The 24,331-nt window shown below is 42.4% G+C and overlaps 1 protein-coding gene across 1 annotated transcript; it reads left to right on the forward strand.

Moving 5' to 3' along the window:
* The first annotated feature begins 2,029 nt into the window (after positions 1-2,029).
* ADIPOQ (adiponectin, C1Q and collagen domain containing) lies at positions 2,030-15,160 on the forward strand. The gene is made up of 3 exons (XM_010853904.1): positions 2,030-2,098; positions 11,782-11,988; positions 12,887-15,160. Exons 2-3 carry the CDS (start codon positions 11,790-11,792, stop codon positions 13,408-13,410), a joined length of 723 nt encoding a protein of 240 aa, XP_010852206.1. The 5' UTR covers positions 2,030-2,098; positions 11,782-11,789; the 3' UTR covers positions 13,411-15,160.
* Positions 15,161-24,331: the final 9,171 nt, after the last annotated feature.

Genomic DNA, 24,331 nt, shown 5'->3' on the forward strand with positions numbered 1-24,331 from the left:
ATCACTGCAGATGGTGACTGCAGCCATGAAATTAAAAGACACTTACTCCTTAGAAGAAAAGTTATGACCAACCTAGACAGCATATTGAAAAGCAGAGACATTACTTTGCCAACAAAGGTCCGTCTAGTCAAGGCTATGGTTTTTCCAGTAGTCGTGTATGGATGTGAGAGTTGGACTGTGAAGAAAGCTGAGCGCTGAAGAATTGATGCTTTTGAACTGTGGTGAGGTAGAAGACTCTTGAGAGTCCCTTGGACTGAAAGGAGATCCAACCAGTCCATTCTGAAGGAGATCAGCCCTGGGATTTCTTTGGAAGGAATGATGCTAAAGCTGAGACTCCAGTACTCTGGCCACCTCATGCAAAGAGTTGACTCATTGGAAAAGACTCTGATGCTAGGAGGGATTGGGGGCAGGAGGAGAAGGGGACAACAGAGGATGAGATGGCTGGATGGCATCATTGACTCGATGGATGTGAGTCTGAGTGAACTCCAGGAGACGGTGATGGACAGGGAGGCCTTGGGTGCTGCAGTTCATGAGGCCGCAAAGAGTCGAAGGTGACTGAGTGACTGAACTGAACTGAACTGAAGTGACTGAGCACAACACAGCACAAGACTTAGATCCGACTTTTATTTTACTTTGCTGGGGGCTTTTAGGCTCTGTGTGGTCAGCAGAGGTGGTATTTAGGGGCAGGCAAATACTTGCCCACCCTCTGCCTGAGGACATTCTGTTTCTGAATGTCTGCAGAAATTATTGCTGGGATCCTGAGCCCTTGCTGGGGTCGGAATTTAATGTGTCGGAATTTAATGTATCAGAATTTGTGGCTTGCAGGAAGTGGCGCTGATCCTGTCCTTCAAAAACAGAATGTGGCTTTGCCAAGACAGAGTTCAAGGTGATGAACACTGCCACTTTAAATCTAAGCCTTCTAGGAATACCTGTGTGCCTTAGCACCACTCCAGGCTGCTCCTAACCCAGGGGAGGGTTCCCCAGTTAGGTGGGTACAGGCTCAGGCTCTGGCAAAATGGGGACTCACACACATGTGAAAAGTTAGTTTTCAAAAGCTTACCCAGAATTTTGGAACCAGAAAATCCATGAAAGATGCATGTATATGTGCATCTTTAGCATATTAAAGCTAAAGCAATCTTTAGTGATTAAATTAATTTAATTTAAATTAATTGCTAATTAAATCTTTAGCAATTTAGCATCCTCTGTATGTGCTAAATTGCTTCAGTTGTGTCGTACTCTTCGCGACCCTATGAACTGTAGCCCACCAGGCTCTTCTATCTGTGGGATTCTACTGTCAAGAATAATGGGGTGAATTTCCATGCCCTCCTCCTAGAGATCTTCCTGACGCAGGGATTGAGCCCACGTCTCTTGTGTCTTCTGTATTGGCATAAAGTGGTTCTTTACCACTTGTACCACCTGAGAAGCCCAATCTTTCCTAGTTAGTGTTTATTTTCTGATATATTGAATTTGAATCACATACAGGTTGGAGCTTCAAAATCATTTGGAACCCAAGGCCTTTAATAATCTTAATCTGGCTCTGCCTCACACCACCCCAGAAATGTTCCCTCACCTCAGTCCTCAAAATTAACATGCAAAATCTTTCCCCAGTCTGGGGTTCAGGCCAGAGAGGAAAGGATGTATTGTATTTCTCGCTATACTGCAGTTCGCTGTCATGTAGAGTGAGTGGGAGCTGATGGTGGTAACTGTTGCCCCAGACCACCAGGCAATTCATTTTACATAAAGAAATACTTTGTTTTCCTGCTTCTGATCTTGACCCTTGGTCCCGTCTTCTGTCGCTGTTGTAAGAGGCAAAGATAAAGGCCAAAGCCTGGAGACATAAGTATGATGACTGCAGCTCTACTTGGCATCCCAAGCCCGAATTGGGTTGCACCAGGTTCCCTGGGGTGGCAAGCCAAAGGAGCTGCCAGGGGCATGTGTCTACCCATTGGTCTCTGGCTCTCACTGTGCTGGCCAATGGGAAGGGACGGCGGTGGGGCGGGGGCTGCTTGTCCCCATGAGTACCGAGCTGCTGAGGCTGCGCCATCGCCTCCTACTTCCACCCTGACTGAAGTCTGTGGCTCTGATTCCACACCTGAGGGTAAGGACGACTGATTCAAGTTCTAGGCTGGAGGTGAAGGGTCCTTACCATGGAGCCTTTGGCTGGGCTGTGCCCAGGCTGCCCTGTTAGCAGGGTGGGGAGGGATACAGGCAAAACCCCAGTCAGGGCAGCACTGGTGGAGGCCAACAAGCCTTGGGCTTCTGCCTCGATTTTCCGAGAGCTCCAAGAGAAAAGGGACTGTTGCCTCTGGTCAAAATGTCTGGGACCATCCCGAATTTTGTCCAGTTCACTCTGTGGTAAAGATGCTTAACCAAAGAGAAGGTTGGGGTCCACTAAGTGGGAGGGATGGTCCAGCAATAAAGTTCAATTATATGAGAGGAGAAGATGATACATCACTTCTCAGTTGACCAAGTAGGGCAGAGAAAGAAGCACATGAAGAAGCAGCTTGGGGAACGCCTGAGCTCTGACCTCAGACTGAGTTTGGAGTCCGACTCTGCCACTGGAGTCTACTCAGCAGTATTTATTGAGCAGATTTTACAGGCCAGACCCTGGGTGCGGTTTGTGAGATACAAAGATGGATGAGACACGGTCATTATCTATAGATTTTGGGGGGTGTCTGTAAACACATGGCTATCTACACCATTGTGGGGATATCTCACAGGATGATGAAGAAGTTCAAAAGAGGTAAGGTGAGCAAGCAGCCTGGCATCTACTGGAAACTTATGAAAAATCTTTTTTGTAGCAGACACCTTCTGACAGAAATTATGATCTGTCCGGCCTTACCAAGCCCAGTCCTGCCTGCCCTGGGGAGGGCTGCACTTGAGGCATCCTGGCTGTTTCTGGCCATAGATGCAGAGGCTGGAGTGGAAGGGATTTTAGAGGTCAGGCTGGCCTTGTGTGTCTGAGGATGCAGGTCCCTGGTCTGGGGAGACTCTGGTGTTCAGATCAAGCCTCAGGACGGGTGCAACCACCTCACTCCTGGGGATTCCTGTTCTTAGGGGTAAGGTCAGCTCTTCCCGACAAGGTTGGGAACAGGGGGGACTTGATGCTGGCAGAGTATGTGCAAAGGAGCATGAGGGTGTCAGCTTTGTTCTTGAAGATGAGCAGTGGGAAGGGAGCCTGAAGCTTAATTGGCTGTTCTCGTTGCCTCCCTCCCTTCATTCTTGAGGATTTGTAAAGAGGGACAGAGGACTGGCTTCTGGAGGTTGTGGGGACGGACTTCCTTCTTACTCCCTGTCAGGCTGGGGGGCCAGGGGCTGCAGACTCTTGGCTGAGGTTGGGAGGTAGAAGCTTTGGACACTAGAATGTTTAATTAGGAATTCCTTCATGTGGAGAGAGACTGGTCCCAGAGGTGTGTGTGTGTGTGTTTGTGAAAGAGAGAGAGAGAGATGAGTGTGTATGTGTGTATGAGTGCATGTGGGGAGGGGGGGGCGGGCATGAGGATGCTGAGTGAAAGCTTTCGGGTCACCCTCCTGGGTGCCAGGCAGAGCCTAGCTGATTTCTGGCTCTGCCATTTATCATTAGATTGTGCCAGGTAAAATTGCCAATATTCTACCATTTTTTGACCTTTAAAGACAGCAATCTCATTTAATTCAGCCCAAGAGTCGCATGCTCTTAAGCCAGTATCTTGGTCTCTTCAAACCTCTGATTCCTCTGTAGAGTGGAGTCAAAGACAACGCTAATGAGGAGGATTAAATGAAATATAGTTTAAAACTGCCTTATGCAATTTATACTGCAAAATACTCTTACCAACTTCAAAGTGTTCTCATGTTCCTCATCTTACATGAACTCATTTAGCAGATTAAGGAACTGAGTCTGAGAAGCCTTTTTTGAGGCAGTCATAATGTGATGGCATCTCTTGGGGATCTTCTCCTTAATCTCTCAGTTTCCCCATCTCTGAAGTTGGGGATATTTTCTTTGCTTCATGGAGTAAAGATTGAAACAAATAACAAATGGCATAGTGATGGGAGGTGCTACTGTGGGAGCTGGTTTCTATGAAAGTGAAAGAAAGTGAAGTCGCTCAGTCATGTCCAACTCTCTGCGACCCCATGGGCTATAGCCTACTATGCGCCTCCATCCATGGGATTTTCCAGGCAAGAGTACTGGAGTGGGTTGCCATTTCCTTCTCCAGAGGATCTTCCCGACCCAGGGATCAAACCTGGGTCTCCCACATTGTAGGCAGACACTTTACTGTCTGAGCCACCAGGGAAATCCTATGAGGATCTAACAATGCACCCCTTCCTCCCCCTTAGCCTCCCATTTGTACAAGCAGGGCAGAGGTGAGATGGTTTCTGGGGTCCCTTTCAGTTTTGTTGGACTCTGTGATCTGTGCTTTAATGCCCTTTCCTGTTGGAGGAGTTGGCATTGGCTTTGGTGACCTCTCTCCCCCATCTTACTCTGTCTCCTATCAGTCCCAGAGGAGACTCCATGCATTTCACAAGATTCTGCTGCTGTTGCTGAAATTCCAGCAGGTCAAAGTGGAATTTCTCATACTCTTAAATGAAAATGAGGGACTATAATATGGACCTTTAGGATCCAGAGAACATCATGGCCCATCCCCTTGTATAATTTTGAAAGCAAGCTTATCCATACCTGTACACAGTGCGCCATGAAAGCTAGTGCGGTAGAAAGAACCCAGGCTTTGGATTTCAACATGCACCTCTCCACACTTCCACTGGGTTGGCAAAAAGTTCATTTAGATTTATGGAAAAACTTGAATGAAATTTTTGGCCAATACTTCTTATCCTTGAGCGGAGGTTACTAAATTTCTCTGGTCCTCAGCTTTCTCTTGGAACTGAGTCCTGACCCCCTGGAGTAGTCGTGAGGGTGAAATGAGATTAAAGGGGAGTGGATGTACAAAGGGTGGTCCACAGCAAGTGCTCCATAAATATTTGCTTGCATCTCTTTACTTATATCCCTGGAGGAGGGTATGGTAACCCACTCCAGTATTCTTGCCTGGAGAATCCCATGGACAGAGGAGCCTGGTAGGCTACAGTCCATAGGTGGCAAAGAGTCGGACATGACTACTTATTTGTGTGGAACATTTTACAAGTTTATAAAATAATTCTTCATACTTTAAGTGAACCTGTTCTCACAACAGTATTGTGAAATAGTCTATTAATAGGTAAGGATAAACTCGTTAATAAATCAGCTTTGCTTGCATAGAACACGAAGTCTGGGAGGTGGGTTGGGAAGGTAAGTCACCCGGTCAGTTAATGATGGAGCTCAGATTAGAAGCCAGGTCACTGGATCATGACCTGGGGTTTCTTCACACTATTCTCTCTTCTATCCCCCATCCAATGGAGTGGAATATTAGCAGGCAAATGTGTGACCTTGATGCTGTTTTCCTTATTTGGACTATGCCTAAGTGTCCAGCATTATGCTTCAGAAGATCACAGTTTGATTTCCAGCTCTGCTGTTCAACATCTCTGGGATCTTGAACAAGTCACTTAACTTCCTGGAAACCCACTTTTCTCATCTCTAGAATGGGTATAGTCATTGATAACATTTATTGAGCGCTGACACGTGCCAGGCACTGTTCTATATACTTTATGTGGATTGTACCTTTTATTTTATTCTTTTCTTAGGTTAAAAATTTTTTTATTTCACTGTGCCAGGTCTTAGTTGAGGTATGTGGGTTCTAGTTCCCTGACCAGGGATCAAACCCAGACCCCCTGCATTGGGAACACGGAGTCTTAGCCACTGGACCACCAGGGAAGTCCCAGATTGTGCTTTTTAATCCTCCAACAAGCATATGCCTGAAACATGGTACAAGGAAGAACAAATTATTTTCACCCACGCACGGAGGTCAGAGAACATGTGCTCTCTATTTTACCTCATCCTGTCTCTCAAAATGGTTGTGAAAATTAAGTGAGATAATAAGTGAAGTGAGGACTTTAGAAGTGGCATTCTACAAAGACAAAGAATTACAAGTGGTATTAGGATTAGCTTCATGACCCATGTAAATGATTTCTTTATAGGTGCAATTGAGCCTTAGAACTTAGTCTTAGATTACAGTTTTAGTTATGTTTTCCCCTTTAGAAAGAGAGGTCTTTCAAAATCAAAATGTAATAATTGCTATATTTAAATAGGGAGCACACACAGTTTTAAAATAAATTGAAAGTTCAGCATCTCTGCACTGACTTTCAATTGCTATCAATTGATGATTTTTTCCATCCAGAACTTTAGACGATAACCTTCTTCTTTAGTCAGAATCTGTTCTTCGCAGCAGAAACATCCTAGGATTGTGTGCCCATCTGCCCTCCCTCCCTCCTTCTATTACCTCCATCACCTGTCACTGTCATGGAATCCAGACTCATTGCCCCTATGAGAGGAGAGATTGTTCCTTAACACTTCCCTTGAGCTGGGAAAATAGAATCTTGATTTTTAAAAGAAGAGGAGGAACCAGAGAATCCAGGAGACCTGATCTTTCAGTCCTTTCAATGATGTGGAGGAAGCCCCCAGTGACCCTGCATCTGTGGGGCCCTCTGTAGCTGCCTCCACCAGTTCTCGTGTTCTGGATTCTCTCCTCCTGTTTCTCTGTGGAAAAGAACTCAGCCTTCCTCATTTCTGGAGAAAGCAAGCACAGAGCCTCTTGGTAGTCTTCATAGGAGTTTTACTTCTAACTCCGTAGAGGAAAAGGATGGAGGTGACAAGTTGTGGGAAGGTTGGACAACATATAAAGTCTTAGAACAAGTATTTTCTTTAAACACAAAAGGGACTTGACTGATCTCTTCTTGGCTTTGCAGCTAACTCCTCTCTTTCTGCTCATCTTGGCCTAAATTGGGCTTCCCTGGTGGTTCAGCAGGTGAAGAATCCACAGGAGACCTGAGTTTGATCCCTGGGTTACGGAAGATCTCCTGGAGGAGGGCATGACAACCTACTCCATTATTCATGGACAGAGGAGCTTGGAGGGGTTTATGGGGTTTCAAAGTCAGACATGACTGAAGGGACAAAGCACAAGCCTAAACTATCATTTTCATTTATTTCCGGCAGTTATTGAGAACAATAACTTTGAATCCTCCATATCCAGTAGAGGGGGACAAAGGTACAGGCTGATGATAAGAGAGCCTTGGCTAGGGACTCATCCACCAGGCGGCAGCCTCTGTCCCTATCCACACCTACTGGTTGTGTTGCTTGTCTGTCCTCTCAGCCTGCAGGTCACACTCTCAATTCTTGCTTTACTTATAAGATGATATTAGAACTTGATATTTGATAAATGATGCAGTAGATCAATAGAGAGGAAAAGTATTAAATAAGTGTCTTTTAAACAGCTAGTCATCAAATAGGAAGAAATCACTTGATTATCTTAGATCAAAGCTTACCCAACACAAAATATCAGAAATGGATTAAGGAGTGAAATTTAAAATACACCAAACAATAAAAGAGAAGGAAATAAAGTACTTACCAAATCCTAGTATGGATAAAGACTGTTTAACGCTTAGAAGCCAAAAAAAAAAAAAAAGAAGTCAACTGAGTTGTTTATATAAAAACTAAAACTTAAAAAAAAACCCCTAAAACTAAAACTTCTGTCACATAAGAAACAGGATAAGCAAAACAGAAAATAATCTTTACACTAGAGGTAAATCATAGGACACATGACTAAGGGCTGATATACAGAGCTCACAAAAACTGATTCAAAAAGCTCATTGTATCCCTAATGAATCAACTGATAAAGAACACTAACAGATATCAAAAATGAAGACATTAAATTAGGAAATAAGCATTTAATAAAATGTACAACTCACTAATTATCAAAGCAGTGAGGTTCCATTTCTTTTGCTCACTAAACTAAGATCAACAAAACTGTTTGCAATGATTATATTCAAAGTTGGGGAGTGCACTTAAGACAGGCTTTTTGTATACACACTGATGCACTGCTGTGGAACGGCATGACAAACTATACTTTGGGAATATGTATCAGGAGCCTTAAAAATGTTCATATCTTTTGGTACAAAATTTTTACTTCTGGGATTATGTCCTAGCAAAATATTAGTTTAGGGATAAGCTATGTGCCAAAGATGTTTGTTAGATTTAAAAATGTTTCAAAATGAAAGTATGAAATGTTTCAAAATGAAAGTATGTTCATACTTCAATAAAAAGGAAATGTTGACATATACTCTGGTTATATCCACTTGATGGACTAGTACACACATTTAAAATGATGATTACAAAAATTAGAAAATTGCAAAGCAAAAATTAGAGAATAAAATTTCTAGGAAAATATTATTTCCATTACATTTAAAAATAAGCAGATAGATTCTTGGGAATGGGGATTAGTTTATTTTCTGTAGTTTCCAAATTATTTATCTTACTATTTTTAATGAACACACATGTTTGTGTGTATGAAAGTTGAGCATACATATATATAAGTTTATGTATAATTATATATATGAATAAACTTAACAATAGAATGGAAAAGACTAGAGATCTCTTCAAGAAAATTAGAGATACCAAGGGAACATTTCATGCAAAGATGGGCTCGATAAAGGACAGAAATGGTATGGACCTAACAGAAGCAGAAGATATTAAGAGGTGGCAAGAATACACAGAAGAACTGTACAAAAAAGATCTCATGACCCAGATAACCATGATAGTGTGATCACTCACCTTGAGCCAGACATCCTAGAGTCCGAAGACAAGTGGGCTTTAGGAAGCATCACTATGAACAAAGCTAGTGGAAGTGATGGAATTCCAGCTGAGATATTTCAAGTCCTAAAAGATGATGCTGTTAAAGTGCACTCAATATGCCAGCAAATTTGGAAAACTCAGCAGTGGCCACAGGACTGGAAGAGGTCAGTTTTTATTTCAATCTAAAGAAAGGCAATGCCAAAGAATGTTCAAACTACCACACAATTACACTCATCTTACAAGCCAGCAAAGTAATGCTCTAAATTCTCCAAGCCAGGCTTCAACAGTACGTGAACTGTGAACTTCCATATGTACAAACTAGATCTAGAAAAGGCAGAGGAATCAGAAATCAAATTCCCAACATCCGTTTGATCATTGAAAAAGCAAGAGAGTTCCAGAAAAACATCTACTTCTGCTTTATTGACCACACCAAAGCCTTTGACTGTGTGGATCACAATAAACTGTGGAAAATTCTTAAAGAGATGGGAATACCAGACCACCTTACCTGCCTCGTGAGAAATCTGTATGCAAGTCAAGAAGTAACAGAACTGGACATGGAGCAACAGACTGGTTCCAAATTGGGAAAGGAGTACATCAAGGCTGTATATTGTCACCCTGTTTATTTAACTTATATGCAGAGTACATCGTGTGAAATGCTGGGCTGGATGAACACAAGCTGGAATCAAGATTACCAGGAGAAATGTCAATAACCTCAGATATGCAGAAGACACTACCCTGGCAGAAAGCAAGGAGGAACTAAAGAGCCTCTTGATGAAAGTGAAAGAGGAGAGAGAAAAAGGTGGCTTAAAACTCAACATTCAGAAAACTAAGATCATGGCATCTGATCCCATCACTTCATGTCAAATAGATGGGGAAACTATGGAAATAGCAAGAGACTTTATTTTTTGGGCTCCAAAATCACTGCAGATGGTGATTGCAGCCATGAAATTAAAAGACAGTTGCTCCTTGGAACAAAAGCTATGACCAACCTAGACAGCATATTAAAAAACAGAGACATTACTTTGCTGACAAAGTCCATCTAGTCAAAGCTATGGTTTTTCCAGTAGTCATGTATGGATGTGAGAGTTGGACTGTAAAGAAAGCTGAGTGCTGAGGAATTGATGCTTTTGAACTGTGGTGTTGGAGAAGACTCTTGAGAGTCTCTTGGACTGCAAGGAGATCCAACCAGTGAATCCTAAAGGAAATCAGTATTGAATATTCATTGGAAGGACTGATGCTAAAGCTGAAACTCCAATACTTTGGCCACTTGATATAAAAAGCTGACTCATTTGAAAAGACCCTGATGCTGGGAAAGACTGAAGGCAGGAGGAGAAGGGGACAACAGAGGATGAGATGGCTGGATGGCATCACTGACTGAATGATGATAGAGCTCCTGGTGATGGGCCATTGAGGTGGGATTCCAGACACAATGCACAATTCTGGGGGTAAGATTACTTATCAGGGATTCTTCTGCATCCCTCATAGAGGAACTTCCTCCTGAAGCCAAATTCAGTGCTGGAAGCTTTGTGAAATCTATGAGACAAGCAAACTGATGAAAAAAATGAGTCTTTAGGGTAAAAAAATACACATGGACCATGTCTTGTTTAGAATCAGTTTCTTGGGATTCGCTACATTTCAGACTCCACAGAGGGTATCAGTGATGCCTGTGATCCAGGATCCTAGGACCAGTTTCTCTGTCTGGTGCTTTCAGTAACCTAATAACAGAGGCAGGGATTGAGGGGAACCAGAGGCCCTGTGCATGCAAGGACTGTCTTTCAGGAGGGGATATGGAGGGCTGGTTCTGAGACAGGGAGTCCCTTGGCCAACTGTGCCCCTTGAAATTTTTCTCAGGGCTTCCAGAATGCATACTCTAAGTGCACTCCATTCTCTTTCCCTCTTCCTTTCTCTTTTCCTTCCTCCTTCCCTCCTCTCTCTCTATTTCCTTTTTTTTTTTTTTCTACAAAAGTATTTATTTAGTCCTTGTTTTATACTGGTGGGACTTTCTTGGTGGCTCTGATGGGAAAGAATCTGCCTGCCAAGCAGTAGGTGCAGGTTCTATCCCTGAATCAGGTAGATCCTCTGGAGAAGGAAATGGCTACTCACGCCAGTACTTTTGCCTGGAGAATTCCATGGACAGAGGAGCCTGGTGGGCTACAGTCCATGGGGTTGCAAAGGGTCTGACATGACTGTGCAACTAACAGCCCCCAGCCCCTGTGGGTGTGCTTAATGGGCGAACAAATACAATTACAGTACAGGGCAAGCAGTGCTGTGAAAGATAAGCAAGGGCTCTGGGAGAGGACAGAGGAGGAACAGCTGAGGACTTCCAGATGGGGGAGGAGGACAGGGAGGACTTCCTAAAAGAGAGGACAGCCCATGTGACCTGAAGTCCATGTAGGGATCATGCAGGTGAGGGGGTGCAGCTAAGGGGCTGCACAGGCAGAGGTCAGTGGTTAGTCTCATGGGACAGTGTATCTCTGGTTGTCTGACCAAGGCTGTGTGTGTGTGTGTGTGTGTGTGTGTGTGTGTGTATGTGTGTACATGTGTAGTTGTGTGTGTGTGAGCATGTGTGCATGCAAGTGTGTAATAAGCCAAATGTCTAACATATGGCCCAGGAGATGGGGAAAGGAAGAAAGAGAAGGGGAGAGAAAGGAGGAGGAACAGACATAGAAAAAAGGAAAAGGGAAGAAAAAGGAGGGAGCCAAGAGAGGGAAGTGGGAGTTGAATGGAATGATCTGAGTCATCATCCTTGGAAAACCCAAGGGATAGAGTCCTGACAAATGGACTCTTGGAGCTTTCCCCATTCCTCATACTGTGCTCAGATCTGAGGAATTGGAGGAGTGCTGTCTCACCATCACTGGTGGTGGAAGAAAGGAGATCACACCTACAAAATAAGGCTAAACACTGAAAATTTCAGGTCAGAGAGAGCACAAGGTGGGCTGGAAGAATCAGAAGTCTTTCCAGAAGAGGTGAGTGTTGAGGGAGCGGGTCTGAGGCAAACTCTGCAGAGCTGGCCAGAGTCCTGCTCGGATCCTGACAGGGGAGCCATGTGGGGGTTGCTCTTTTGTGGCTGACAGTGTGTATCTGGGTTCCAGGGCTCAGGATGCTGCTGCAGGGAGCTCTTCTACTGCTACTAGCCTTACCCAGTCATGGCGAGGACAACATGCAAGATCCCCCGCTGCCCAAGGGGGCCTGCGCAGGTTGGATGGCAGGCATTCCAGGGCATCCTGGCCACAACGGGACCCCAGGCCGGGATGGCAGAGATGGCACCCCTGGTGAGAAGGGTGAGAAAGGAGATCCAGGTAAGAATAAAGACTTTCACATCCTCCCATCACAGACTCCTCCTGGGTAGAGGAAGGCTTCTAAAACTACGAGAGGGCAATAGTTACTGACTAAGGCCCTTGTGCAGGGAAGAAACAAAGCTTTTTGATGTGATCCATAAGCAACTTAAAGTGAATTATGGATTGGCCTTCTAGGGGTGAACACACGTGGTCCCTTTAAAACCAAGTACCCTTGGCTCTGTTCTACCCACACCACCTTCCCCATCCTCTTTCCCATCTCAGCCTCATCCATCCCTATTCTCAGTCTGCTTATACTCCTATTTTCCTTAATGTCCCCTTAGTTCCCATTCTATCCAGTGGCATTCAACCACACTTACTGGGACCTCCTGCAGGTCACAGTCCTTTTCTTGGAGAACTCTTGCCCTAGTGCACAGGACTGTTAGACGTTACTACCAGAGGGTCTACTCCAAATATGCCAAAGTGAATACGGACAAATGCCCAAAGAGTGGAATAGAGAGAAAATGCCCTGGATGCAGACCTGGACTGACAATGAAGGCTTTCAGGAGGAGGCGGGGCTTGAGTGAGACCTTGGAGGATGGGTATTGGGCAACCTAGACAGATGGGACAGAAAAGTCCCCTATGTATGACTGGCTGAGCCTGCACATAAAGTACTGGCAGGGTGGAGGGTCTGTGATGGAGACTTCTGGAGATAAAGTTGGAGAGGAATTTATGGGAGCCTGTGTTATGGGGGGATATGGAGGAGAAGGTTATGGCTGTCCCTTTTGAGAGCTCTCTTTGGTTCCTTGCTCTGTAAGTCAAGCATATTGTAGGTAGGGGCCACGGGGACAGTGTTTTAGGCTGAAACCAACCTAAACAGGAGTTCTGTTCCTTGGGTCACAGAGGTCTTCTTGTTCTCTAGGTCTTGTTGGTCCTAAGGGTGACACTGGTGAAACTGGAATCACTGGGATCGAAGGTCCCCGAGGCTTTCCAGGAACCCCAGGCAGAAAGGGAGAACCTGGAGAAAGTGCCTATGTATACCGCTCAGCATTCAGTGTGGGACTGGAGAGACAGGTCACTGTCCCCAATGTTCCCATTCGCTTTACCAAGATCTTCTACAATCAGCAAAACCACTATGATGGCACCACTGGCAAATTCCTCTGCAATATTCCCGGGCTGTACTACTTCTCCTACCACATTACTGTCTACCTGAAGGATGTGAAGGTCAGCCTCTACAAGAATGACAAGGCCCTGCTCTTCACCCATGACCAGTTCCAGGACAAGAACGTGGACCAGGCCTCTGGCTCCGTGCTCCTCTATCTGGAGAAGGGTGACCAAGTCTGGCTCCAGGTGTACGAGGGTGAAAATCACAATGGCGTCTATGCAGATAATGTCAATGACTCCACCTTCACAGGCTTCCTTCTCTACCATAACATTGTTGAATGAGCACCATTAACTCAGAGTCTCCATTGGGCCAAGCAGCACAAAGTGAAAGAACAGTCCACAGGTCTACATTGTAGTTAGGAGACCAATTTTATTATCTAGCTGAGGGGATTCTGAACATCATTCATTTATTCATTGATCAAGTACCTTTTTTAAGAAATGATATACTATGTTCCCAGGACAGTCTTGAAGAAGACATGTCCCCTGGCCTCAAGGATCTGTTGTGTAGTGGTAATGGAAGGATGATAACATTTACTGGGGAGTTTCATATACATGACAAGATAACTAACTACAAGAAAGTATTTGACAGTGATATTCTGTGCCTGCTGTTTTTCCTTATGTACATGTCAATCCTATGAAGTACACAGGAAAATATTCTTCTCTTTTTTACAGTTGCATTTCTGAGGATGCCTAAGTCACACAGGCATTAAGTGGCAGAGTTAGAAATCCAACCCAGGGGTGTGGACCTTTTCCAGTATATGGTGTCTGTTTTAAGGACTATATAGCCTTTTGGTAGAGTATTGGTAGGGGTCTCCAACCAACTCATCTGAGGACCTTTGAACTGGCCTTCACCACACATTAAGCCTTTCCTTTGAAGCACTCCCTCAGAGAAGGTGGTTCCATGACTAGGTCTCATTCCAGCTGGACTACTCTATACTTCCTCTTCTCTATGTCTTTCCTCAGACCCTTCTCTCTGACCCAGAAAGTTGACTCCATCTCCACATGTTCAGACCTTCCCTATTCCTCAAGACCACCAGGTTGGAAAGCTTCTTTGATGTGATATCTCTTCTTTCCTGCAAGTCTTCCTCACACCTGGGCCCCTGTGCTCTTCCACGTGTCACCATGGATGAGAGTCCTGAGTCTGTAAGACATCCTCCCGCAGGCCAGGAATAATTACCCACAGAGGATCATGCTTCCTGCACCCTGAATCCCCTTGCAGGTCCTTGATTGATGCCTCATGAAGATCAAACTCTGGAACCTCCTATCTACCCAGAGTTAACTCCATTTCTGTCTCTCCATATAACCAATCCCTATCTACAAAAACAGTTTTATTTTAGGAACTCCTTGATTTTAAACTCCTAATCTTTGTTCCACTGGATGGCTTGAATCTTTTCCACTGAGTTTAGGGATGACTGTGCTTTCCAGAACACTTAAAGAATTTTCCCTTAAGGAAGTAGCTTGAGCCTGCAATGCAAAGCCCATGAAAGGAGTTGGAAACTATTCTTTCTTAGAGCACCAACACGGCCAGGGGAGACCTGGGCCTCCTGAATCTATTCTTGCTCTTTAAGAAGTGTTAAAAAAAGAAAGAAAATGAAGAAAAGAAAATGATAACTGAGATGACTATTTTAATTAGCTTGATTGTGGTGATTGCTTCACAATGTATGTCTGTATCAAATCATCAAACTGTACACCTTAAATACAAGTACTTTGAATTGTTAAATATTCCTCAAAAAAAAAAAAAAAAGGAATTACAGATAGTTGATGAGGGTAAACATCCTCTCAGGATAAAGATGAGTGATGCTCTTCAAAGATTTTAGCAAAAGCAGAGCTAATAGCATCTGTATAAATATAGAAATGGAAAACTTAGCTATTTGCTTGCAGCTTTAAATTCTGAATGATTTCCTTTTGACTATTCATTAGGCAATTATGATATTTACATATAAAGCTTAATTTTTTAAAATGCTTGTATATCATTATTTTCTACAAGCAAAGATACTATCCAGCATTAAAAATAGAACACTTATTTCACAGATCTTTTGTTTTCATTTTTGGAGAAGACATGGGGTTTGGAGAGGGATGAAGAGGGGTAAACCTTGTGTTAATCAGAACTCTAATTTGTGAATGACAGATAAGATGTCCTTGCATTTCATTGGCTTTGGCTGGGTTGTGTGCTCATCTCTGACCAGTCACTGGAGTCAGGAGGATGTAACATATTTATTGGCCTAATTGATTATGGCTCAGGCTGGAGAAGGAGTATTTTCCTTAAAGCAAAATCTGGACCGTTACCAGAGTGGTAGATTAAAGCCTTTGCTATCTGTCACATGTACCACTCAGAGTTTGGTCTGGGATTTTAGTAGTTTAATTCTTTTTTAAAAAATATTTATTTGCCTGTGCCGGGTCTTAGTTGTGGCACGCTGGATCTCAATCTTCACGGTGGCCTGTGGGATCTTTTAGTTTCAGCACTAAAAGGGGATCTAGATCTCTGACCAGGGGTGGAATCCAAGTCCCTTACATTGGGATTGAGGAGTCTTGGCCAGTGGACCACCACAGAAGTCCCTGTAGTTTAATTCTTGAAGCCTCTGCTATGCTTTTTTTGGTCTGTTCTGCATGTGTACACTGGGGGTTGAGTCTGGTACTTAGGGAGGGTCCCAAACATAATTAGCAGAGGTCCTGTTCCAGCTCTTTCCTTTCTGGCATGTCCCTATATTCTCCAGCCCCCAGGGACCCTCCTTTCCCTGATTCTTATTGCCAGGAAACTAGGGTTCTCTCTGAATTTTATATTCTTGCACTACTGTGCAGTCTTGTGTGACTTAGGCTATCTTGAGGGGGATAAAGCAGCAAGAGAAAAGAAAGAAAGGTGGGCTACAGAAAACAAGGATTACCCACACTCTTTGAACAGCATGGTCCATTTCACTGGTTTCTCTGGTCAGAGAGAGAGATATTTTTGGAGGAGGGAGTGAATTTTAGATGCTTGTGTTGCTGCTGTTGCTGTGGCAATGCAGGCAGTGCTTGGGGCTGATCCTGGCAGAGCTGGAAGAAAAAAGAGAAAAGAAAGCATATTTTTAAAAGTGGGATTTCTCTTACACTCTCTGTTATGCAGGGATTGCTTTTTCTGGTCTCAGCAAGAGGTGATTTCTCCTGGAAATGGTGATTTCTCCCAACATGCCTAAAACACAATTCCAAGACTTGGCCTGCCTTCAGGTCAAATCCATGAGGCAAAGAAGGAAAAACCCCCATAAAACTCAGCCAGGCTATGAGTTGTTATTCAAGCTTGGACTTCAGCCCTCAATCTGTCTGCCACTATTTACTTTTTAGACTCTTCAGATTTGTTTTTCTGCATTGTGTTTAGAGTTTTGGGTTGTAATCACTGGGAAAGGTAGAATCTGCCTGCAGAAGACTCAGGTTTGATCCCTGGGTTGGGAAGATCCCCAGGAGAAGAGAATGGCTACCCACTCCAGTGTTCTTGCCTGGAGAATTCCCTGGATAGAGGCGCCTGGCAGGCTACAGTCCGTGGGGTCACAAAAGGTCGGACACAACTGAGCGAGTAACACACACACATCCATCCTGGCTGGTGCCAGATACCCCATGTCCCAGTATAGTCCTGAAGAAAGATAAAGGGCAGGAACTGAGTGATGGCAGGAGCCCCAGGAAGGCACATAAATTACCCTGACATTGATGGAAGTCAAAGAAAATAAGTCCAATCTTGAGATAGTCCATTGTTGAAGAAAGAATGTGGAGGGTACTGAACACCCCTTGGCCAGGGGAGGCTGGGGTCAGGTGAGGTCTTGATTATAACCCAGCCTCCGATTCTTCCTGTGCGTGGAGTGACTGATGAGACTACATCACATGCTGTGCAGAAGCAAAAGGAGTCAGCCTGACTCCACCAAAGGGATCAAAGCAGAAATATTTACCTCCAATTCAGCAGTTTGATTTAGTGCTTTCCTTAGGAATGTTTGGAAACACCTAGGTTTTTAGTAAGATTTAGAAAGAACTTGATTTCTCCCTTTATCTTTTCAGTTCTCACTCAGGTATTTTACAGCACGTAAACATGATCTTGATGAAATTCACTATGTAAAAACCACATTTTCCCAAAAGGGAAGAAATGAAAATGCAGAGACCACTTCCCTTTATTCATTATGAGTGCCTCGCAAGATCAGTGTAAGTGGAATTCTGGGGCCAGGCTCAAGGTTTAAAGTGCAGTTCAGTTTGGGTCAGTTAAGTTAGGGCTGTAAACAGGTCAAGTCTTCAGCTTTGACTGAGTGTAGTGGACACCGTCTGGGTGTTCTTCCATTTCTCCCTACATGCTGGGGCCACTCCCATGCCCTGCCCTTCAGGCAACCCTGTGGGCCTAGCCTAATTCCTTTCTCCTGGAGGTCATAAAATGGACCAAACCAGATGCTTCATCTAAGCTGGGCCATCCAGAGTTCCTCCAGCAATGAACTAGGATGTGTGTGAAATGTGTAGATTTGAGACTCCGGGGTGGCCAACTTCTGCCCCATGGTCTAGAGATAGAAGCAGCCCAGCTGTAGAGGAAAAAACAGGCTGAGAGAGAAGCGAAACTAAAAGTCAGAGAGAGAGAGAGAGAGAGGGAGCACCCTCTGTTTCCCAGAAGCTTTTCCACTTAAAAAAAAAAATTATTTATTTTTAGTTCAGGCTGCTCTGAGTCTTTATTGCCTGTGTACAGGCTATCTTTAGTTATGGATAAAGGATATGGATATCTTTAGTTATCTTTAGCTATGGCTAGTGGGGGCTACTCTCTAGTTGCAGTATGTGAACGTCTCATTGTGGTGGCTTCTCTCGTTGCACTGGATCTAGGCACGTGGGTTTCAGTAGTTGTGGCGCTCAAGTTTAGTTGCCCCAAGGTGGGTGGAATTCTCCCTGACCAGGGATTGGACCCATATCCCCTTCATTGGCAGACTGATTCTTTTTTTTTTTTTAATGGTTTGTGTCCATTGGGGTTCCCTGGTAGCTCAGCTGGTAAAGAATCCGGCTGCAATGCAGGAGACCTGAGTCTGATCCCTGGGTTGGGAAGATCCCAAAGAGGAGGGCATGGCAATCCACTCCAATATTCTTGCTTGGAGAATCCCAGTCTGGTGGACTACAGCCCATGGGGCTGCAAAGAGTTGGACATGACTGAGCAACTAAGAACAGCACAGCACATGCTTCCATTTATTTAAAGTTGAAAAACAAGCAAAACAAATCTGTTCTTTTAGAAGCTGGGATAGAGTTACCTTTGAGGAGGAGGGAGGGAGAGCAAGTAGGAGGGAGCATAGAGGGGGTTTTCTGGGCTGCTGGTTATGTGGCAGGTCGATTCTTAACCACTGGAGCACCAGGGAAGTCCTATTGGTTCCAGTCCTTTTTGATATTCAGTTGTATACTTGCTCATGGGTCGGTCACTTGAGGCATCAATTCCTGGATTTTTGCATAATTTTCTCTTTTAACTTAAGCTAGCTTGGGTTGATTTCTGCTATTTCTTTCTGCTATCTCTATCTGAAGAGTATAAGAGATCAGGAATTAGTCTATGACTGTGCCCAGGTTCCAGACTGAGGTCTAGTTAGGAAGAATACTTGGTCAAGCATGCATGTGTGCTCAGTCTTTTCAATCGTGTCTGACTCTTTGTGATCCCATGGACTGTAGCCAGCCAGGCTCCTCTGTCCATGAGATTCTCCAGGCAAGAATACTGGAGTGGGTTGCCATGCCCTCCTCCAGGGGATCTTCCCAACCCAGAGATCAAATCCACATATCCTGCGTCTCCTGCATTGCAGCTGGATTCTTTACCACTGAGCCACCAGGGAAGCCCACTTGGTAACAGGGTAACAAATTTAAGTCATTAGGGCCCATGAAATAAAACCTAGAACTCAAGTTTCATTTATATTTATTTTATTGGCAGTTAATTTCCTAGCTTGGGAATTTATTATGGGAAGAGACTTTCTATTTCATCTTTGAATTTTTTCTTGAGATTATTCATTCAGTAAGCACTTATTAAGCATACACTATGTGGCAAGCACATAATAATTAAAAAAATAATAACAATAATAATACAAGTCATCATTTTTATGTACTTGCTTGAAACACATTCTTTTATTTATTTATATATTTATAAATAAATATTATTTATTTATTTATTTATGACACCCTGTACATTAGATAGCATAGACCTAATTATCAGATAAGAAAGCTGGTGAAGGTGTGATCAAAAGCCACAACTAGTAATCTGTAGAGCAAGGATTCACGCTCAGAGCTGCCTGATTCTAAAGCTCATGCCTGTAGAAAGAGTGAATCCAAATCCTACTCCTTTCTTCTTCCGAATTTCAAAACATTTGGAGGATAGGGTATTTATATATCCTGTAGCCCTAATGGCAGCAGTCATGTAAATAACAGTAGTGGAAAAACTTGGATTTGAAAAATGAGTCACTGAATTTGCTATATGACAGAGAGTCTGGCTGTTAAAAAGAAATGTGATGAAATGTCTCACTCATCATTTATGTGGACAAGTTTTGAGGACTGCACTGAGGTTCTTTGTAAGTGTGATGCAAGAAAAAAAAAGATCTTGCAAAAGAGTTTCTTTATGCCAGCTAAAATAGGTTGAGTCAATGTTCAACCATTTGGTATTAAAAACATTTTATGAATTAGAAATACAATGTTATTTCCTTAACATAATAAAGAATAACACATTCAAAACAATGTCCAGCATTATAATAAAATAGTGGAACACAAAATGCATCTCCATCAAAATTGGGTACAAAACAAGGATGACTGTACTATTCTCAGTCTTCTTACTTAACAGTGTCCAGTACGCACTATTGCTTTACTTCTTATCTTTGAGATCTGTCTTAACGTCATTCACATTCTTATCACAATCTTCCATAGAACAGGCACCCACAGGAAGTTAAAAAAAGTTTTTTTTTCTTGGTATATGCTTTTTTCTCCCAGACTGGGTTCTCGGCTCCTCTTTGGCACACTGGTTTTTCTGTTTTTCTGCAGTGTACCTGACTGGTGCTTGCTTGTGTTGAACATGGGCAGGTCTTTCAAGACCTTCAGACCTCTCAGAGGCAGGGAGGATGAATCTTCCATGACTTCTTTTGTCCCTGACACTTGCATGTCTCACATCCAAGCTATAGGGTGGAGCTAAAAGCTGTTTTCTATCCACTCTTTGGAGACTGAGGGCAGAAAGAGTAAGAGTAGACTTCTGCTGGGGCTGTGTGAGGTCTTTGTAACCTGGGTTTTACTCTCTTCTGAAATGATGTTGCATATCTGGTACCAGAAATTGATCCATCTTGTTAGCCATACATCCTGTTCTCAGGATACCACTGGATTCCTGATAGTTCTCTGGGGCCTTTCCTGTTTCTGTTGAGCTCTTGAAGTTGGGATCTATACTCTGAGGAGTGTTTCTCTGAGCCACTTCTTACCTCCTGAGTCTGTTTAACCACAGGTTGGGGAGTATTAGTGAGAGATCTCAGGAATTTGTCTAATCTGCTTCTTTCTGGGTTCAGTCATGGTGGAGGCTGCAGTGGGCTTAGAAGCTGTACTTTGATCTGTCAGAATGTTTTGTCTCTTTCCTCAATGGCCACACTTTGAAGTTTATAGCTTGTAGCTATACCCCTTTTCTTATTCTGTTGCTACTGGTGAATTTTCAGTTGTTAGTTTTGTGTGTGTGTGTGATGGTCATCTGAAAGAACATACAGGTGAGACAATATAAAAACACATTTTTAAAAATAATAGGTTATTGATGGAATTGGAAGCTAGCTTTACCAGATGATAAAACATGTTACAAAATATAGCAATTAGAGTATTCCTGGCATTAAGTATAGACAGACAGATTAAAAAGTTGAATGTGTGATAAAAGAAGTTTTATGCATTTTGCTTATTTAGAGCAAAAGACTAAATAAACTTGGCTCTTTCCTCATATATGCTTGAAAAATATTGCAAAAGATCAGATAATTAAATTAACTGAAAGTAGAAGACAAAGCTATTAAAAAAACCACTCTAAATGTACATAAAAGTGACTCTCAAGTCTCTAAATGGAGAGGAGACGTTCTGAGATGGGAGAAGATACAATACAGGAAAAGATAAATAGATGTGATAAATAAAGCTTTAAACTTGTGCTTTTTTAAAAAAAAATAGAAGGCAATTTTTTTCAACAAAATTACAATGCAATCAACAAACTTGATGCTATTGTAATAAATGTGATATGTTAATACTTTTACTATATGAAGAGATCAAACAATTTATTAAGAGAGACATAATACCTCCAATGAGCACATGGATAAGAACATGAAGCAACAAGCCACAAGAAGGAAAAAATACATGAATAGTAAATTTATGCACATGCATTTTCTCTCTAATAGATGCAAATGGAAACAACAAAGTTATACCATAGCACTTTCAACTATACAAGTAATAAAAGATTGTTTTAAGGAATTCCCTGGTTAGGATTCTGTGTTTCTACTGCAGGGAGCTTGGGTTCAATCCATGATTGGGAACTAGGATCCCATGAGCCAAGTGTCCAAAAAACTTGTTTAAGTGGTAATATTTAATGTGGATGTGGAGACATGAGAGCTTCCCTGATGGCTGAGATGGTGAAGAATCTGCCTGTAACGCAGGAAACCCAAGTTCGATCCCTGGGTCAGAAAGATCCTCTGGAGAAGGGAATGGCTACCCATTCCAGTAATCTTGCCTAGAGAATTCCATGGACAGAGGAGCCTGGTGAGCCACAGTCCATGGGGTCGCAAAGAGTTGGACATGACTGAGTGACTAACACACACACAAGGAGACATGAATTTGACATCTTTATATAATTTTGCTGGGCTTATTAATTATACAGCTCTTTGGAAACAAATTTACCACATTTTATCATGGACATTTAAAATGTTCATACATTTTGTCCATTAATTAAATTTCTGAGATTATGTGTGAAGGGAACAATCCTAAATGCAAAAAAAAAAAAAAAAACCAAAAAAACCCCCAAAATCCTCTAGGTGCAAAGATATTTATTGTAGTATTACTCATTAAGGAGAAATATTGGAAACGAGCTAAGTGTTCAATAATGGAAGAATGGTTAACATTATAGTTTGGATGCATAATGAGATATTTTACACCCATGACCAATGACATGTCAAAAAATACATAGATTGTGGTGTATGATTATAAATATGCATAGACAAACACTGAAGGCAAAACCCACAAAAATACTAAAAAATAGTTCTTTCTCAGTTGTGTAATTAGCAGTGGTTAACAGTACTTGTTTTTTTCTTCCTTTTTTGTTTTATTGTCAAAACTGTCAGTTACAACCCAATTCCAACCAGTGTGACCAAAAATAGGAATTTATTGGTAAAGTAACCAAAAATTACAGGGATAGAGCATACTGTTGTTGAGTCGTTAAATCATGTCTGATTCTTTTGTGACCCCATGGAGTGTAACCCACCAGGCTCCACTATCCACAGGATTTTTAGGCAAGAATACTGGAGTGGGTTGCCATTTCCCTCTACAGGGGATCTTCCTGACCCTGGGATTGAGCCCACATCTTGAGTTTTTAAATCCATGGGCTCCACTGATATGGTCATGAGTCTTATCTCTGCTTCTCCCGGTATCTTGATGAAGTTCTTCCTTGCTGTAAATCCTGGCTTCCTGTGTGAGACCAGAGAAGATGGCTGAAGAACATTTCTACTTGTGTCAGTCTTATACCTCTCTATCCCAAAGCTAAAGAAAAATTTGTTTTCCTGATGGATATATATCAAGCCACTATGTACTTAGTGATTATCTTGATTAGGTCACATGCCTACCGTGATCTAAAGGGCATATACATACCTCTGCTGTTAATAGTAGAGGAGTCAGGGGAAATGTGTGCATGAATTAGTCCCACCCAAATCACTTTCAGTGAGAGATCCACAGGAAAGAGTGCTTTCAATATGTGAGAAAGCAGGGATAGTCAGGGGGGAAATATAGCATTTTTTAATATAATAAACAAGTACCATATAAGTTGAAAAAAAAAAACCTGATTTTTAAGAGAAAACTATCACCGCCCACCCACTTCCACCTCCACTCTACTCAACAAAGGAAAAAATACAGCATTATTCAGATCTGACTGGTAAGAATGTGTCATTTCTTGCATCAAACTCAAGAAAACCAATGCATTAAATAACTAACAAAAAAGCAATAATTCTTTTAGATGAAAGGAATGTGCAGTTATAAAGACTGGAAGTATCAAACCTAGCAATAAAATGAAAAGCTACTTAAAGGTAAAGTTCATGTGACTGGAGAAAAATGTTGTCTTGAGTTATGATACAGAAAAGTCATGTTTTGAGCTAAAATGCTACCCGTCCTCAAAAACAAACAAGCTTGTCAAACTAAAGTGAAACAAAACAAAATTGTGAGAGTGGGCTTCTGTCCAGCAGCACAGTGTTAAGTGTTCTGATGGAGATTTGCTGACCATTCACTCACTAGGCATCCTGCTAACATTTTCTTTTCAAAGGAACTGCTATTCTCATGGGCACAGTAGCTGCAGACTTCTAAGGTAAGTGAGCAGTGCTGGAAGCCAAGATTCAGGACAGTTTTACCTCATGAAATCATTCATGTTACTTATTGCATCAGTAGTTCTTTCATTGCTTAGTAATATTCCATTATATGGATATAGCACAATTTGTTTATCCAGGCATTTGTTGATGGCCCTTTGAGACTTTTGCAGTATTTGGCTGTTATGAATAAATCTGTTATGAAATTGTATACTTTTTTTTTTGGTGGATGTATATTGCTGTTTTTCTTGAGTAAATACCTAGAATTTATGGGCCAAATGGTAAAGGAAAGTTTAACTTAAAAAAAAAACAACAACTGTTAAACTCTTTTCCAAAGTAGTTGTACTATTTTATATTTCCACAGGCAGAAAGTGGAGAGTTCCAGGTACCAACACTTATTCTTAGTCTTTTTAGTTTTAGCTATTTTGTCTTTTTAGTTTTAGATATTTTAGTGTGTGTGAAGTGAGATTCCATCTTGGTCTTGATTTACATTTTCCTGATAACTAATGAGTTTGAACTTTTCAAATGTGCATAATGGCTATTTGTAAAGATTCTTCAGTGAAGCACCAGTTCAAATCTTCTGCTCATTAAAAAATAATAGGCTTTGGGACTTCTCTGTTGGTCCTGTGGCTGAGACTTCATGCTCCCAATGCCGGGGACCCAGGTTTGATGCCTGGTCGGGGAACTAGATC

The sequence above is a fragment of the Bison bison genome, unplaced genomic scaffold (assembly GCF_000754665.1).
Source record: "Bison bison bison isolate TAMUID 2011002044 unplaced genomic scaffold, Bison_UMD1.0 scf7180017864333, whole genome shotgun sequence".
In the NCBI taxonomy this organism is placed as follows: Eukaryota; Metazoa; Chordata; class Mammalia; order Artiodactyla; family Bovidae; genus Bison; species Bison bison.

Bases quoted from the DNA above. Each gene is read 5' to 3' on its own strand.
- ADIPOQ (XM_010853904.1), top strand. From the start codon at position 11,790: ATGCTGCTGCAGGGAGCTCTTCTACTGCTACTAGCCTTACCCAGTCAT. The intron at 11,989-12,886 runs GTAAGAATAAAG...CTTGTTCTCTAG, and splicing joins GGGTGAGAAAGGAGATCCAG to GTCTTGTTGGTCCTAAGGGT.